This window comes from Trematomus bernacchii, unplaced genomic scaffold, assembly GCF_902827165.1.
Source record: "Trematomus bernacchii unplaced genomic scaffold, fTreBer1.1, whole genome shotgun sequence".
In the NCBI taxonomy this organism is placed as follows: Eukaryota; Metazoa; Chordata; class Actinopteri; order Perciformes; family Nototheniidae; genus Trematomus; species Trematomus bernacchii.
In genome coordinates this window covers 19,792,444-19,810,112 of record NW_022987720.1, presented here as the reverse complement: position 1 = coordinate 19,810,112, position 17,669 = coordinate 19,792,444, and the positions used below count along the sequence as shown (strand labels likewise).

The 17,669-nt window shown below is 43.9% G+C and overlaps 1 protein-coding gene across 1 annotated transcript in view; it reads right to left on the bottom strand.

Annotated features, from left to right (window-relative positions):
- Positions 1-120: 120 nt before the first annotated feature.
- LOC117492467 (histone lysine acetyltransferase CREBBP-like) overlaps positions 121-17,669 on the bottom strand; it is a 43,499-nt gene continuing 25,950 nt past the window's right edge. The window contains 28 exon segments of the mRNA XM_034142738.1: positions 121-3,587; positions 3,694-3,975; positions 4,344-4,505; positions 4,744-4,911; positions 6,171-6,336; positions 6,424-6,537; positions 6,640-6,786; positions 7,355-7,517; positions 7,632-7,699; positions 7,881-7,958; positions 8,071-8,127; positions 8,268-8,348; positions 9,312-9,400; positions 10,620-10,859; positions 10,975-11,093; positions 12,175-12,352; positions 12,548-12,721; positions 13,250-13,535; positions 13,537-13,619; positions 13,943-14,131; positions 14,668-14,774; positions 14,991-15,053; positions 15,538-15,666; positions 15,669-15,696; positions 15,863-15,980; positions 16,101-16,238; positions 16,738-16,837; positions 16,956-17,201. Of these exon segments, the coding sequence (XP_033998629.1) occupies positions 1,119-3,587; positions 3,694-3,975; positions 4,344-4,505; positions 4,744-4,911; positions 6,171-6,336; positions 6,424-6,537; positions 6,640-6,786; positions 7,355-7,517; positions 7,632-7,699; positions 7,881-7,958; positions 8,071-8,127; positions 8,268-8,348; positions 9,312-9,400; positions 10,620-10,859; positions 10,975-11,093; positions 12,175-12,352; positions 12,548-12,721; positions 13,250-13,535; positions 13,537-13,619; positions 13,943-14,131; positions 14,668-14,774; positions 14,991-15,053; positions 15,538-15,666; positions 15,669-15,696; positions 15,863-15,980; positions 16,101-16,238; positions 16,738-16,837; positions 16,956-17,201 (6,242 nt within the window). The 3' untranslated portion in view covers positions 121-1,118.

Genomic DNA, 17,669 nt, shown 5'->3' with positions numbered 1-17,669 from the left:
TACTTTTGAGTATTTCACATACTAAATGATTGATCAATCATTTGGATGTATGTTAATAAAAATATGAAATAATTCCGATCCTAATGCTGAACACAACATCACTCTTTCCAAACAGAAATATTCAAAGCAGAGTCTGTGGCACACAGGTTTATTTAACAATATGGTATATAAGTACGAAATGAGCCATTTGAACCAGTTTGTACAGTGATTTCATTCTTATTTTCTGCATATTTACAGTACTGTCTAGCCGCATGATTTACATTAGAGAACAGTTCATCATCAATTCAAGTTTAATGCAAGAGAGAAAATGATGCACAAAACCCTCTGAACACAAATCAGCAGTCAAACAAGTTAATTTCCCACCACAGGCAAAAGAGACTCGAATGAGAATTTCCTTTGACTCAGCGAGAGACAAAGCATTTTTTAAACATTTGCAAGACAGATACTGGGCCCAGGCCAGTAAAAAGAACATTCCGGCACCTGTGAACATTAACAAGCTTCATTGCAGATTTGTCTTACACTTGCTTTGTGTTTGGGTGTGTGCAATAGTTCTTAGATCTATACAATTACATTTATCTCCCATAGACTCTGCAAACCGGAAAGAAATTAAGGCTTTCCCAAAGGCAGTCCTTTTTGAAAAATGGCATTTTAGAATAAATTAGCCAGGAAGGAACAGAGGAACTGAGCAAGAAGTGAAACCTGGCAAAAAATTCCCAGACAAATAATTTTACAGTCTTCTCAACACAAATGCGATATTAATTTGCAAAGGTACAAAATAAAAAAAATTGAATAATAAAATGAAATATTTTTTGTTTTGAGAAGTTTTGTTAAAAAAAAGTCAATACCAGAGCATAACAAATGAAAAACAAATTAAAACAACACAAAGACCATCGCAAATTATTGCATGGCTGGTCTGAACCAAAAATATATTCTTTGTCGTCTTCTTTTAAATCACTCTCTGGGTTGGAAGAAAAAGCAGTCCCTTGGTTTAAGGAAAGTTCACAGTCTGTAGGCCTCGTATGACTCATTTGTTTGTATTTCATTTCGCTTTTTACATCAGCAAGTACAAAAATGTCTCAGCTGAAAACAGAACAAGGCCTTTCTTCTGTCCAAAAATGCTACAATCCTTCAACAAATTTTTCCAGCGTGTCTCCTGTCGGGTCACCAACCATACCCATGTCATTACTCAACCCTCCTCTGTTTGGCGTGTTAAGTTGTGGGAGCATGGCACTCTGCTCAGGTGTACCCATGTGGCCCTGGTCCATGGACCCCGACATCGGGCCTCCAAGGCTGGGGTGGGGAGAGCTGGAGTGTAGGGCGCCGTGCTGAGGTGAGGGCTGGGGCTGTATCCGCGGGGATGGACTGGAATGTGGGGGCTGCTGCGAAGGCGGACGGGGCGATTGCACTGGGGCTGGGGAACGAACTTGGTTTCCCAGGGTGTTTGCCATTGTCTGTCCAGGTAAGTGAGCTCCTCCCTGGGCCTGGCCTTGGAGCATGTGAGATTGTGGACTCATCGAGTTTGCCTGTGCTGGAGAGCCCATCTGCTGCTTTAGCATCTGCTGCTGTTGCTGCTGAAGCAGGCGCTGCTGGAGGATGTTCTGCGGGACTTCCATGCCCATGCCAGGCTGACCCATTTGAGACGAGGGAGGGAGCTGTCCCAAGGGCCCCGCGCCTCCTTGCATAGCCATTTGCTGCTGCATACGGAGTTGGGAGTAGGTTGCTGGCCCCGGCTGCTGCTGGGGGAACTGACTGTGGCCCTGAGGCATGCCTCCCTGCTGCTGCTGCGCCTGCTGCTGCTGCGCCTGCTGCTGCAGATGCATCTGCTGCAACCGGAGCAGCTGCTGTCTGCGGTACATTTGGGGATTGCCGTTTTGGGCAGCATTCATCATCTGGCCTTGGGGGCCCATGGTTGCCATACCCTGGGGCCCTGCCTGCGGAGGAGGCTGCTGCTGCTGCTGAGGTGCCATCACTGGCCTCTGCACCTGGTTTGCCATGGCTGCCATGGCCTGCATTCCTGCCTGGGACCCCAGCATGGCCTGATTCTGCTGCTGCTGCTGCGCCTGCTGCTGCTGCTGCTGCTGCGCCTGCTGCTGCTGCTGCTGCTGCGCCTGCTGCGCCTGCTGCACCTGCTGCGCCTGCTGCGCCTGCTGCGCCTGCTGCTGCGGCTGCTGCGGCTGCGTGGCCTGGTACTTGGCTGTCCTCTGTTTAATGAAGGCGGCCATGAGGTGGGGGTTGGACTTGAGGATGTTAAGGACCTGCTGTTGCTGCTGCGGGGAGCTGGGAGATTTAAGGGTGCGCAGTAATTCTTGCAGGGCACTCGGAGCAATGTTTCCAGGTATTTCACGTGGCATGCCTAGCTGCTGTGGTGTCATGCCCTGCTGTGAGGGCCCCTGGGGAGTCATGACCCCAGGCATTTGGAGACCCTGTTGTTGGGGCATCATGGGTCTCTGCATGAGCTGGGCCTGCTGGGGCATGGGGGCTCCCTGAGCCTGCTGAGGTGCCATGGCGACCTGTTGAGGAGGGACCTGCGGCTGATGCCCCTGCTGATTCTGCATGGGATTCTGCATCCCCGGACCCCACTGGCCCTGCTGCATAGCCTGCATCACCTGGGGGCCCCGAGGCCCCTGCATCATCTGCATCTGACCCTGCATGGGCCCCATCATTCGTGGGTGGTTCATGGGTATGCCATTCATGGCATAATTCTGCTGCTGCTGCTGCTGTTGCTCCTGCCTTGCTTTGGCTGCCATCTCGATCTGTCTGGCCACCTTCAGGGCTGCAAGGAGCGGCTGTTGTTGCTGCTGCTGCTGCTGCTGCTGCTGCTGTTGTTGTTGTTGTTGTTGTGGTGGTGGCTGAGGCTGCTGTTGGTGGGGCATGTTAGGCAGAGGTGACTGCTGCTGATGAAGAGGGGAGGACTGAGGCCCTGGTTTCCCCTGTGGCCCCGGTGTTGTGGGCTGGCTGCTGCGGCCATTGTTGGGGAAGCCTTGGACGATGTTGGCAGGGTTTGGTGGCTGCTGTTGCTGGGGCTGTGTGGGCATGGGCTGGGGCGTCTGGGGCGTGTTAGGCTGCTGCACAGAGTTGGGGGTGTTGGGGGTGTCGGGGGCAGCTGAGGTAGGTGGAGATGGCATTGGCATACCCCTTCCAGCCATGGTGGCCATTCGACGGCGCATCATTTGAGCCTGCTGGAGCCGGTGCTGCAGCTGCTGCTGACGGAGTTTGTGCTTGATGTTAAGACAGAAGGGAACAGGACACTTGTTCTCCTGACAGTGCTTGGCGTGATAACAACATAAAGCAATGAGCTGTTTGCACACAGGGCAGCCACCGTTGGTCTTGCGCTTGCAGCCTTTGGTGTGTTGAACCACCCTCTTCATCTTCTGGCATGACGGGAGCGAGCAGTTGGCGTTGCGGCACTGGCAGGCGTGGACCAGGGACTGGATGCAGCGCTGGATGCTGAGGCGCCGGCTCTCCTGGGGGCTCTTGGAGGCCTCTCCACCCGGACCGTTGCTGTCATCGTCCAGACCAAGACCCCACTTCACCATCTGGTGCTCGTGGCCCTTAATGTTGTAGCAGTTGATGCATAGGTCGTAGTCCTGATGGAAGGTAAGGAGAACACATCAATGTTATGTTAAGATTTACATTGATTTCAAAACTGATATAGATTATCAAAACTATCCGTTTTTTGCTGTTGTTCCCTACCTCACAGACGGTGCAGTGCCAGCGAGTCTCTACATGGTGCTTGCACTCATTGCAGGTGTATACAAAGCGGTCCTGGCCCTGGTTGTGTAGTTCTACCAACATACACATGGTGCTCCATTTGCACCTCCTCAGTGAGCTGAACTCCCAGTGCTTGTCCCTGGCTAAAGTCAGAAAGGCATCGCGGCCGTCCATCAGGTCACAGGTCAACAGAGGATCGGGGTCCATGATGGGAGGCAGGGTGTTAACGACTGGGCCGGCATGGAGGTGGATAACAAAAAACACCTGGTAGTAGAAGGGAGGAGAAATGTAAAGGTAAGTTGTTAGGACGGTTCAAATGTACCGTTACAAATAAGAACTCTGAAATCAATAAGTCAGCAAGAGTTAAAATTGTAGGTGTGATACACAACACGCACCTATTATAGAATTTAAAGAAAATCAGGAAACCTTTAAAAAGATGTTAATAGCAAGTATCTGCACTACTCTCTAAAGCCAATGGGTCCTGTTGTGTGCTGTTACCGCAGTGTACCAATAAGATGTACAGTTAGGAAAAAATAACATTCTTTGCAATTATTTGGTCAACTGCTTGGCTTAAAGGTGTCAATTTTACTATAATGGTATTTACCTAAATATTTAAAAGTAATTTAATTTACCTCCTTATGTTTCTCCATCGAGGCGTAGAGTTTCTGAGACAGGTCATTGGCTACATTCGGCATCCCAGGCTTTTTCTTATTGGCTCGGCTGACGCTGCTCTTGTTTTTGTTGGTTTTCTTACTGTTCTTCTTTTTGGCATTCTTGGTGTCAGCTGGGGCTCCCTTGAAATAGATAGACATGAACGTTAAGAGCGATTGCAAAAAAGACAAGATGAGGTTATGCAATTAAGATGAGTGGTTATACAATGCCCGAATGACTGCTGAAAGCTTTCATATAATGACGACTTGAGGATGATAAAATCTGGGGTGAAAAAGAGTACGAAGCACGGGGCTGTTGATTTTGGCATAAGAGCGTTCTTTTTTTAAAAACCCATTCAATCGTGCTATCCGTCTAACTCACCTCTGTGGTCTCAGTGCAGACCGTGTTCTCCTCCTTCTTCCTCTCTTCCTCCTCCTGCTCCAGCTCCTTGATGCTCTCCTCCAGTACATTAGGCCAAAAGTCACCCTCAAAGTACGGCAGCTCGTTGGCAGTGGTGATTCGGTCTTCAGTTGCCTGTTTGAATATGTCCTGAACACAGAAACAAAATACGTCCATCACAACACAGCTCTAAAAGACAAGTTACCTGCAAGTAACACCAGGTCAAATTTAAAACTTTCAAAAGCTTCTTTATGGCAAATTGTAAAAAAAAACATCAGTCCTAATAGAGTGCCACAGTGACGCGTCCTAAAACGCTCATAAATCTATCGATTAGATTTATGATTCGAAAATGATAAAAGTAGGGTAGACATGTGGATATTATCTGGCTGAACAAAACGTGATCTGTCTCTTCAATTTGTATCAACCACAGACCTTATATCCAGCTATTTTCCAAAATCCTATGGAGAAATTGCATTGGTTTTTGTCGAAGGAACCGGAAGTGGTAAAATGCTAACTTACTTCCGGGTTTTAGGACACGTCACTGTGGCACTCTATGGAGCATACTGTACAAAATTCCTTCAATTATTTATTTGGAAATAATCAATACCAACCACAAGGGGAAGCCCCTCTATACTGCACACTTCTGGACACAGTGACATGCTGATAACTACTATTTGTCTTGTCAGCAGGGACTTAACTACTTTAATTTACTAATTCATCCCATTATGCTTTTTTAGTATAAAGGGTTGTCTTCATTTAAACCGATAAAAATGCCAATAACTATAAATATGTTATTTTTAATGAACGATCACTCAAGTGGATGATGATAAGCACACCACACCAATGACAGTGGCATACTTTTATAGAGCTGACGGCCAATCAAATCCATCTGCAGCACATGCTTAGCAGCACTGTTAACTAAACATTATGGTCCATCAGTGGGGATACCAACGTGGTATTATTAGTTAATTATTTACTAATAATAGTTAATAATTATATTAGTTATTGTTCTTGGTGTGGAAGGCTGTTATCTGTAAAAAAAATACGATCAAACGGATTATTAAAACAGATCATCTGGTTAAATCTAAACTATCATTCATACACGAGTAGCTGTGAACCACCATGTCTCCATAAAAGAAACTGGGTACAATATAGTTTTTTGAACAGTAAACAAATATACTAAATTATCTTCTCGTACTTCAGCCTCCTTTAGAGTAGGCTCTTTACTTCATACATTTTTTATTTTTTTTTTAAATTGATACGGTAATATGGTATTGTATGTGACTGACGGCTAATCACAACAGACACCCAGACTTACTCACTGTACAGTTGAAAATGGTGGCAACATTTTTAAACTATAACTGTGAGAATCTTGAGACTGAATATTGCACTTTTGATAATTTTCTGACCTTGTAGTCGTGCAGGATCCTCTCAGCGAAAGCCTTGTCCAGCATCTTCCTGTACCACTCTTGGAGCCTCTTGGGTTTGGGGATCTTCTGGTCGAAGGGGTGGCAGTGAAAGATGTAGTCATCTCCTTCACTGGGGGGGCAGGCCCAGATGTGACCCATCACATACCTGAGGGCAACAAGAGTTGTTTAGCCAATTGCAGGAATGATACCTAAAGTATTATCTGAGATTTTGTGAAAACTATGTTCAACGCACCCCAGTTTCTTCACATACTCCAGGTAGCCTATTAATATCTCATGGTACACTGCAGTCCTTAGTGCACGTGGTCTGAAGAAGTGAATACTGTCGAGGTATGATATGTAAACCCGTCTGAAAAGCAAATATAGAGGATTAATCAAAGAGGAAATACACACAAAATGTCCCAAACAACTGAGAAAAACTGCATATATCCACTTGTTTCTGTCGTTATACCTGGTATTTGGAAAGGGGCACTCCGAGCCGTACTCCTGGACGTGCATGCCGAAGAAACAAACGTCCACGCCGTCTATTTCCTCGAATGCAAAAAGTGCTTTGGTTCTGTAAGGGAAGGTCTCCACCATCTCGCCCGAGTCCACAAACCTGGGGAAATAGAGACGGCAAGTAAGTTACAGTTTTTAGAACTTAACTTGAAAATGTTGTAAGTTTTAAAGACAGGAGAAAAGATAATCTCCATGGTCCGGTCTGTCGTGCATGTTTGTTTGTTTTATTGGATATAAATATGTATAAGATAAGAGCGATAGACATGTGGTTTGTATTTGAAATTCATTAAAAGAACAAATGCTAGGCAACTGTCTCTCTCGAAGAAGAAGAAGAAGAAGAAACATTCCCAAAATCAATGCTTTAAGGAAGATGGCTTTAACAGAAGGTGTGATGTGGCAAGCTCTACTCATTACTGATATATTTTACATTTATTTGTTTGTCACTAGGTGAGTTTAATCATCTTTATTCACTTTACGGGATTTGGAAGACTTTACATGTATCAATAGCATAATACATCAATTATCAATGAGCAATGTTTCTTAAAAAGGTTTTAAAAAACCCTCCACTTCTATCCTGGTTTGTTTCTCAAACAATAAAATAAAAACGACCATGTTTTCTACACTTAACCAATAGGGAGTCAGACTTTATCAGTAGTTGAGTAACTTACCTAGACTTCATGCCAGGCTTGATCTCCACATTTTTGTCAGAGCTGGCCACGACTCGCACAAACACCTCACCAGCCTCTGGGTGGTTCTGCCTTTTCAAGTACTTATTCACTCGGTCCTCAATGTACGTCCCCAACCGGGTCGTCTGCAATCCTTTACAGAGACCCGCGCAAAGACAACAACAAAACGCCTTTAATATCATGACAACTTGAAACAAAGAAGAATTATATGAATGTAATGTTACTGCTGTTTAACTGGACAATGTACAATGAAACTCACTTCTGGCAGAAAATTTGTTCTCCTTTCTTGTTTTGCCCGACTTCTTCAGACAGTTGTCACAGATAAAGCTAGAAGACGAAACATCAAACTGGAGTTTAGAGTCAACTTAAGGTAACACAGGCAATTACACAATTCTAGTAAGAAGAAGTAAGGGTTTGGTACTCTGCAAGTTAAGAATTCTATTAAGGTTAAACGTAGACTTTATATGCTTAAATGGTTGGATACTCATACAGCCGTAGCGAGACTTACCCTGATGGCCAAATGACATCGTAGTGCAGCACACAGATCTGATGCATCTTTCGCCCACAGTCTTTACATTCAACAAACCTGATGAGGACAAAAATGTGATGTTTCTGTGCTTTCCTTGCGTAATAAAGAAATATCACTGCCATAACATTAATGAGAGTCAAACTGTAGTAACTGTGCAGACGGTACTCACGGTTCAGGGTCCAACATGTCATTTTTCTTCTTTTCAAACTGCTCTTTTGATATCATGCTGCACGAGAGATAAAAAAACAACCGTGTTAATTGTGCCCTTGTGATTAAAACCCCTCTTTAAAAGTAGAGAGAAACCAGCTGGATAATCTCGGCAGAGGATCATCAGGTGGAGTCTGGCCACCCGGCCTGGTAACTTACGTCTGTTGCTGTGAGGGGTCGTCCCCCAGGGTCACGCTGTTTCCCTGGATCTCGTTGAAGCACTTCTCGCAGAAGTGATACCTGTCGGAAAGAAGGCCATATTTGGGTGAACGGCACCCAGCACACACAGTAGCAGAACAGGCAAACCGGCGTACAGGCGTTACAGTTAACGGAGAACACGGAAACAACCGAGGACAGAGCATGAGCAGCGGACAGATGGACACACACACACACACAGGCAGAGGACATGTTAGTGACAGGTGAAATGGTCATGAGCCAGCCACTTTCATTCAAACTGGAACAGAAACGCCAGAAACATTTTATGTCAAAAACAAATGAATTTTCAAACAGAGAGTGCTATACCATCTAAATGCATGCTGAAATATACATTTAAAGAAACTGTCCACTGCATTCATTTATAACTAAAGCAACATGCATTATTAGTGGATAAAGGAAAGATATGGTCATGCTGTGGGAAACAGTGTGAGTGATACTCAAAAACAAATAAGCCAGATAACTTTTGTAGGGACGGTTTATATTATCACAGGTATTTCTTTCTTAAGAATTTAGATCCAAATTTTGTCAAATTATAAAGTAGTAAGTACACTTCTTTGAAAATATAAACATTAACAATATATATATTTTCAAATGTTTTTAATCTTAAGTTGTTCAAAGTAACACCATTTGGTAGCGAGTACTTGCAACAACCGAATGGTGTTGCATAGGAGTGATGGAGGTGCAGATGCAGCCTCTGCCCAGCAGGGGGAGCTTTGGTGCTGGCTCTTTGGCAAAACAGACATACGGACAATGTGGGGCCAGATAATGCCCATTCTGCTCTGCCACAATATACAACTCTAAGTGGGGTTTGTGACACCCCTATAAAAGAAAGGTCATGTGAATAACGTCATGAAAACGTTGTTGACTTGTATGGCTGTTTGTGTTGTCTTGGGCCATATTTAGTCTTTGAGGATATAGCCGCCCTTTTTCTCTTCATAAACCACCATTCACCTCTCTGCCTCTCAGCAAAGTCGGTATATCATTTACCTGTTCTGGTAGCTGTAGTAGGTGCCGTCCCTGGATATGGTACACAACTGTTTGCCATAGCAACACAACGTCTGGGGTGAGAACTCATACTGTGGAAAAGTGAAGAGAGTCACATTAGCATCCATGGCATTGGCTCAAGTCAACATCCACATACAGGTGAAGACAACTGAGAAGTTAAATGGTGGTCCATGTGTCCTGAAACATTCAGGAACAAATGCCCAAACATCTGGTCAAATATTAACTTTTGCAATTGATTGAAATAAGAAATAGAAAGGCTACATGAAGAATGACATCATTAAGGTGTTCAGATTTATAATGTTTTCATTTGGAACAGATTCTGCCACACGGTGCTTTCACTATAATCAATGAAAGGTGTGAGAGCAGTGTGTGGGTAGCGTGTGTTCACCACAGAGATCCGCTCTACAATCAGGCCAGGCTTCTATTTATATATTTTTATTCAGTGTGTTTACACAGAAATGGGTCATTAAGGTTAATTCTTTTAATTATTATTATTTACTACCAATCTACAGATTATTACTTATTGGCAGTACGAGCTGGCAGTTTCTTTGTATCTGTATCCCTTAAATTGCTGTAGACTGTAATTAAAATCATATCACACAAAATGCTTAATTGCATTTCGGAGAAAACGTTTGTGTGAGTCACTGCCTTATACGCGAAGCAGGTGTAGCCAGTACAAATGTCAAACTTAAAGGTCCCCTATTATACTGTTTATCATCAATATATTATAGGTCTCAGTTATACACAAACATGTCTCTGAAGTGTTTGGCTCGAAATACAAAACAGATCATGCATTGTAGCGTCCCATAATCCCCTCTGTTTCAGGCCTGTTTCAAAAGTGCTGATTTTCTGTCTGTTACTTTAAATGAAAATAAGGAGCCACTCCCAACGCCCCTCTGAGAGATATTTGGTTAAAAAGAACACATTGGTGCTCTAGGAGGAGATTCAGGTGATAAGGTGGGGGCGGGGGTTACCTTGGTTGGTGATTGGCTAATGGTTACACAAGCCAAAAAATCGTTATGACATCATAAAGTGGCCAAAATCTGATCAGCTCATTTTCAGACAGGTTTTTATATAAATGGATCAGGACGAAAAGTGAGCAAATCTTTTTTCCTGAAACTTTCAGAATCTCTTTACACAGAGGGGACACATGTTTATGTATAAAAGATATGGAAAAGTGGATTTTGCATAATAGGTGACTTTTAAGTAGATATCCCGTTTAAAAAAAATGGATTTTTACCATATAACCCTGTAATACAGTATAAGTATATAATAATTGTTGTGTCTTACCTTCCTGCCGCAGCAGTAACCCAGGCCCTGCATGACGGGATCAATCTCTGCTTCAAACACCTCTGACAGTTTAGAGCAGTATTTGTAGACACGGGATGTTTTGCGGTTGTACAGCCAGGCGTTGTTGAACATGAGCCACACATCGTCCACATACTGCCACGGCTCCTGGTACTGACCCGTGTCCAACTTGCGCTTGATGGTGGATAAGTCAATGGGAGTCTTCACAATGTCAAAGTAGTCCTGTGCAGCGGGGGAGACATATTTGCAGCAATGAGCGGACCATACTTAACATTGTTTTCTGCAGGTCTTTTATTATATGAATTGTGTGTGTGTGTATATAGTTGTGACCACTCACGGGGATGCCTAGCTGCATGGGGTCTACAGGCTGTCTGAAGGGCAGTGACTCTGGGTCCTGCCTGTAGAGGGCCTCAAGTGTTGGCATCAGGGCTTGCCTCAGCTCCTCTGGCTTGAAAACTGCGCAGACAATAATAATGTTACACAAACAACATATTTGAGTGTGCAAACTAAGACAATATTCTACCTTAGTGGGATATACAAACCAACTGTGCCCTATCTTAATGTACACATGATTTATAACACATTTCCTTCATATTCTGATGTCACAAAATATCAAAACACAATCTATTGTTGCAACTAAATATGTGACCTGCTCTATCGAAATCAGTCGCATTGACCCGAAGACACATTTTGAGTTGTATACATTGTTGGAAAGAGGAGATTCCTAACTTTCTAATAATATCAGGATTGTTGTTGTACTCCAAATATTAAGCAAAATATGTCACATTATATAATGACTGTCACCGAGTCATCATTTTGAGAAAAAGGCCTTCAAAGTTTCCTCTTCTCTGGAATCCATCGATCCGATTGATTATCAGCGGAGCAAATGATCAAAATAGTCCGGAGGGAAAATATTTCCGTTTGGATTACTGGTCTGGGGGAAGCTCGCATGTGTGTGTGTGTGTACGTGTGTGTGTGTTTGTGTATTTTTGCGCATTGTGTTTGTTTCCCGGGGAAAACACTCGCGAGAAACACCGGCTGTTGTTATGCTTGCTGTGACGTTAAGTTACTCCGTACTCCGTTCTCCGCTTGTAACTATGCCGTTACAAGCTTCAAAGTTGTATTTATCATCTGAATTTTCCGAAACAAGTTTAATATTCTGAAAGCCAAGACTTTGTTTAATTGAAATCAGATGAAAACAAACTGTAACGGACCCTGCCGTGTTATATATGATTACTATACGCCTTACATTCATAATTTCAGCCGGAGGGAGGGGAAGCAGCGCTACGGAACATCAGAGTGGCGAGTGAGAGCTGTCATCGTCCCTTTAGAAGCTTCAGAAATGTATTTATCGTGTGATTTTGAAAATAAAAGTTTCATATTCTGAAAGACTTTGTTTATTTAAAATCAAACAAAACACCCGAACCCCGGAAAACTATTTTTTTTACGCAAATCCATGTTTATTTTGAAATGAGCCGTTGCGACTTCCGACTGATTTCGATAGAGCGGGTCACATATATGAGATCTGGGTTCTTACTTTTCTTGCGGCTCTGAGGGCTGGAGGAGGCTGATGTGCCGTTGGCCCCGCCCTCCTCCTCTTCTTTGGGTTCTGTCTTTATCTCGGGCTTCTTGTCCTCAGTTTCCATCGGTTCCTGCTTTGGCTCTGTTGCATCGGGCTCCTCCTTCTTCACTAAGGGTTTGGTTTCATCATCCGGCTTTATGAACAAAAACATGGTTAACCTCCTTATACTAGCATACAGAGCCAGGAAGAAATCATTTAATGCACAAGATTGACTTATTTGGACTTAGTCTGTAACAACAGGGGTCAACAGGAAAGTGCTTCGAGATCTAGAGCAGACATATGTGGGATTTTATTTCTTTGAGGTACTAAATTGTCCCCGATATCATACCTCCATTTTTATATCTTGCTGCTTCTTTCCAGACCCGCTGTCCTCTTCTTCGTCTTTGACTTCAGGTTTGGCTTCAGTGCTGTTCATGTCTGGCAGGGCCTGCTGGGAGCTCAGCTCCGCCACAGAGGCTGGGGTGGGCACCCTGTTATCTATACTCGCTGCTGCCTGGGACAACTGGGAGAAGAAGAGAGATTATGATCACACAGCTGATAACTCGCATATCAAGTCAAGCTGTCCGTCAGTGATCCTCTCTCACACAATTTCTCTATTATATATTATTCAATAATTAGTCAAAAGACCTGCCAGCGCGGAAAGAAACTGGCAACAACTTAAACGATACTAGTTCAATTGATGTATGGACGATATTGGTTGTTTTTTTATAAGAAAGCGAAACTCGACCAATATGATAACCAATCATTTTTGTTAGATAATAATGATGCAAACCTGATGGTAAGAAAGGCTAAACTGCAGTGAGGAGGGACGGATTATTAATATGTTATAGCAGTTCTGACTCTTCAAATATTTATTTTGAGTGAAGTTTATCTGAAGAGTTGTCCTCGTCTGAAAAGCTCGTACACCGGAGACAACATGTTCTGCACTCGAGTAAGCATGCTCTGTCTTTAAACAATTTGTTTACGTAATATTAGCCCATAAAATATCAGGTATAATTTAAGAGTAAAACAGTAAGAGCCAGTATCTCACCGGTGTGCTGGGGTGCTGGGCCTGCACTGAAGTGGGCTGCTGCATCTGACTGGGGGGGTCTGTCTGTGGTTGCAGGGGCGTGAGTGGCTGGGAGGGGTCCGGTGTGCCCATGGCTGAGGGGGGGCCTTGGAGGCTACTGGGCATGTGTGTTGGGGTGGAGGAGGGTCCTCCGGTGGAGGTAGGGGTAGTGGGCTGCGGTGGGGCCTGTGCCTGTGATGAAGCATGGTGCTGCTGCAGCTGATGGGGCTGCAGGCCAGCAGAGGCATTGGGTGGGGGGGGTGGGGCCCAGCGAGGGCGGGGCTGCAGGGCCACAGGGCAGCTTGGAGCCGAGGGGTCCCAGCGCGTTCAGAGGGAGGTTAGAGTTCTGTGGCTGCCGGATCAAAGAGGTTCAACGTTAGAATACCAATTAACAAATATTTGTTATCAATTTTATTAATTGTTTCATCAGTAAAATGTAAAGAAAGTGTAAAAGAAATGTCCAAAAGGATGGCTTGAATGTCCTGTTTTATATTTGACATGCTGAACAATTACCTTAATACAGATTCAACTTTGTATTCATTTTGTTCTCATCCAACAAATTGTTAAGTGGAATATAATGGCAGCTCTAACTCATACAGCATCCAACATGGCGTTTCTCATGAGGCCTGCTTAGAAGAATGCAATGAGAATATAGCACAGCTCTGGTCTCCTCACCTGTTTGACAGCAGACTGTGTTATGGGCTGGCCGAGGTTTACATTCACATTCATTGCTCCTCCTGTAGCAGCAGTGAACTGGCCCTGCGGCAGGAACTGGCCCTGATTGGCCGGCTGAGCAACCATGTTATTAGCATGACTACTCATCATTCCTTGAGTCTGAGGGATTCTTGAGGGGGACATACCCATCTGTAAAAGAGAAGGGGAGATGAAACAGATAAAATCATTATGGCGGCTAGCATTCACTGCCTGCCAAGTAAAATAAAGTGAATGGAATGCAGCATGCATGCTACGGCTACGACAGTCTTATAAATGACATGTGGTGTGACTTGCAAGTAAACAATGTGCTGAATCAAAACACAGCATGGCAATACAAAACCTGGGAGGAACATTAAATAGCTGTAAGCCTGACCTCAGGCACTGCCTTGGTTTCATTACAAATCATTAATTAAAAGCCAGGCAATAATTGGATTAGGCAAAATTCCATACTGATGCTTTAGTGGCAACAGACTAAGAAATGAACAATCAGTCAAACAGTTTGAAGCTAAGAGGAACAAGGAATAGCAGAGAGAGCCAAAGAATAATTTAGAAAAATGGACTGGGAACAAAACTTGAAAATGGTTCCAAAACAAGCAAGTTAAAGATAGCAAGTGACAGAGTAACAAATGAATAAAAGAAAAAAAGGGAGGGGGAAAAGAATCAGAGAGACGGAATAAAGATCTAACCGTTGGGACGGAGCTCATGTTCATCTGCTGTGGATGGTTCATGGGGGAGGGGGCTCGTGCTCCCATGGTTGCCTGAGACATCGCCATTGGGTTAAACTGATTGATTCCTGTGGGAACAGATACATATATATTCACAATTGTTCGTCATACTTGGGAGTATGTCATGTCATATTTCATATCCTACTGGGCTGGCAGAGACACTGAACCAATCGTGTGCACAGGAAACAAAAACACACTCTACTGTTGAAAGCTCACCAACTTTCTATATTACATTTAAACATCAATATATTAGCAAACAGATTATCCAAAAAGAAAGAGCATACCTTGGGGCACCTGCATACGGTTCATTAACTGATTTGGCATGTTGGGCATAGGCACAGGTCCATCTAAATAAAAGGCAGGATAAAGAAGGGATTCGTTACAGAAATGCTTGGTACATGTATCAACTGAGAACTGCAGAATAGTTAGACGAGGCCAATTCTGAACCCTTAACGGCCCGCCCACACAGCGGCGTGTGTTGAAAGCTTCACCATTCACTTTGAATGCGGTGACGTCACTTTTCGCCGAACTGCATTGTGGGAAGCGAAGCGGAGCTTTGCTGGCGTGGCTCGCTGCAAAAGTTGAGCAATGTTCAACTTTTGAAGCCTCGGCAGAAGCGTCAGCCAATCGAATCATATGCCAGTACAAGCTCGAGCCAATCAAACCGCTGCTTGTGTGTCAGGGGCGGGAGATTCATGTGATTGGTTGTTGGTCGAGTTTCAGACACGCCCGCCGGCAAGCTTCAACGCACGCCGCTGTGTGGACGGGCCGTAAGTGTCTTTCCCTAATAATATTTTGATTACAAAGAGTGTAGAGAGTTTGGCTACTGACTAGGAGATCGGACGGCCTGTCCCGGGACCATGGAGTTGGGCTGCTGAGGCCCGGCTGAGCCCACCATGCCAGGCTGTTTCTGCAGCCGCGAGCGTCTCTTCTCCTCCAATTCTTTCTGTATTTTGTAGATTTCTCCGCCAGGAAGTGGTAATACTCATCCTAGTGAGGGAGAAACCAAAAAAACAGATAGAAATTAAAAAATGATAACAAATGTGTTTCATGACAGAGGATAAGCCATGTGATCAAAAAACATTAACGTAAAATCCCTCATCGCTCAGGTTGTAGCAGTGTGATATTAAAAACAAGTGTGTGTTATAGTAGTTACCCTGCTGTTAGCTGACTCGTACATGTCACCCTCAACCTTGCGTGCGTACGCCACCAGGTTCTCCATCCGCCGGTCCTTCAGTGCTGCGGGGTCTGGGGTGGGGAATATGGCTTGTACACTGGAGAGAAAACAAACAGAGAAATACAAAAAAATCAGCAAAAGCCCAAAGCACCAAGTGATATCCTGTTTTCATATGACAGAAAGAGTTTTTAAATCTATTTATCATTTTTGTACTTACAGTTTGTGCACCAGGTGGGTGCGCAGGTCCTGAGTGACGTGTTCATGCCAGGACTTCCTTACCCCCGAAGAAGAGAGAGGGGTGGCAGTGGGCAGGTTTCCCATGCCTCCCGCTACTGACCCATCTGGCATCAGCTGACTATAAAACAGAGACAGAGAAAAAATGACTTAGAGAATTGAAATTATTGATAATTCCACACATGGATTATCAATTACTAAATAGTCAAATACTTTTATCCTACCGTATATTTTCAAGTTATATTTAAAAAGAACCTAAAGGCCGTAATACAGATGAAATCATGGATGATTAAACCGAAACAGAAGCCAAAGAATCAGAAATAGTCGATCAACAGAAAAATAATCAGCATCTATTTCAATGATAGATTATTTATTTTTCTGTCATCACTGATCAAATAGAACTTTTCGGCTTTTTTGTTTGCCACACATTATTGTAAACTAAATATTTTTAAGCTATTTAGATTTTTTATTCCAACTAAACACGACATTTAAAGATGGCGCTTGGTTCTTTAAAGTTGTGATGGCCTTTTGGTAGTTGAAGCCCTACTGCGTATATATAATGAAATGGTAGCTACATCAAATACGATTCTTTGTCTTATATTAAGGAGGAGAATGCTCACTTGTTGAGTGATGATGGAAGAGAGGAGTCGGAGTGCATGCCAGCTAGGTCTGAAGAGGGGACCCCCATGCCTCCTGCCATCTGGTTCATCTGATTAGTGCCTGATAAACACATTGCATTTAGGGTTAGCAAGAAAATGGCTTAGCAACAGATTTAGAGTATTGTTCACATTCGCACGTCATCCTCCAAGATGGCACTGATGTCCTATCCATCACATACCTAGTGCGTTAAGACTTCGCAGCTGCTGGTGCTGGGGGCCCTGGGCGTTCTGCTGAGCGGGCCCCTGCCCCGGGACCTGGGCCGGGGACTGGTTCCCATACGGCAGGCCGAGTGCAGCGTAGGCCCTCTGCATGGAGCTGGGGTCGATGTGTGTGGCAGCGCTGTTGATGGCGGTGGCGCTGGGCTGGCCCGAGCCCACGGAGCTGATGGCGCTCTGCAGGCTGGCCCCCGGAGAACTGAGCATGGCTGGAGGGAGGAGACGAGGAAATAGATAAGTGGTTTGTCAATAATGAGCTAATAATAAAAGACTAATTAAATATAAAGCCGGACATTGCCATTAATAACTGTGCATATACCTGGCTGCTACATCTTCAGAACTGTTACAGGATGTGTATTTTGTAAATTGTGTAATTATTTAGATTTTTTTAATCTTTAATATTTTTTTTATGCATGCTTGTTAGTTAACATTAAGCTGTCTTTGGCTCTTTTCTGCTGTAACAAATGGAAATGTCCCCTCTGTGGGACGAATAAAGATATTCTGATTCTGACATACTGTATAACACATATAATTAACATTAGTTTAAAAAAAGAAAGCCTGAAATATAATTAACAAAAGTCTAAATAATCAAATGTACATTTGAGTATGTATATATTTACTCAAATGTAAAAGTAAATAACATTAAATATTTTAAAAGTTTCTTTTCTGTGTAAAGA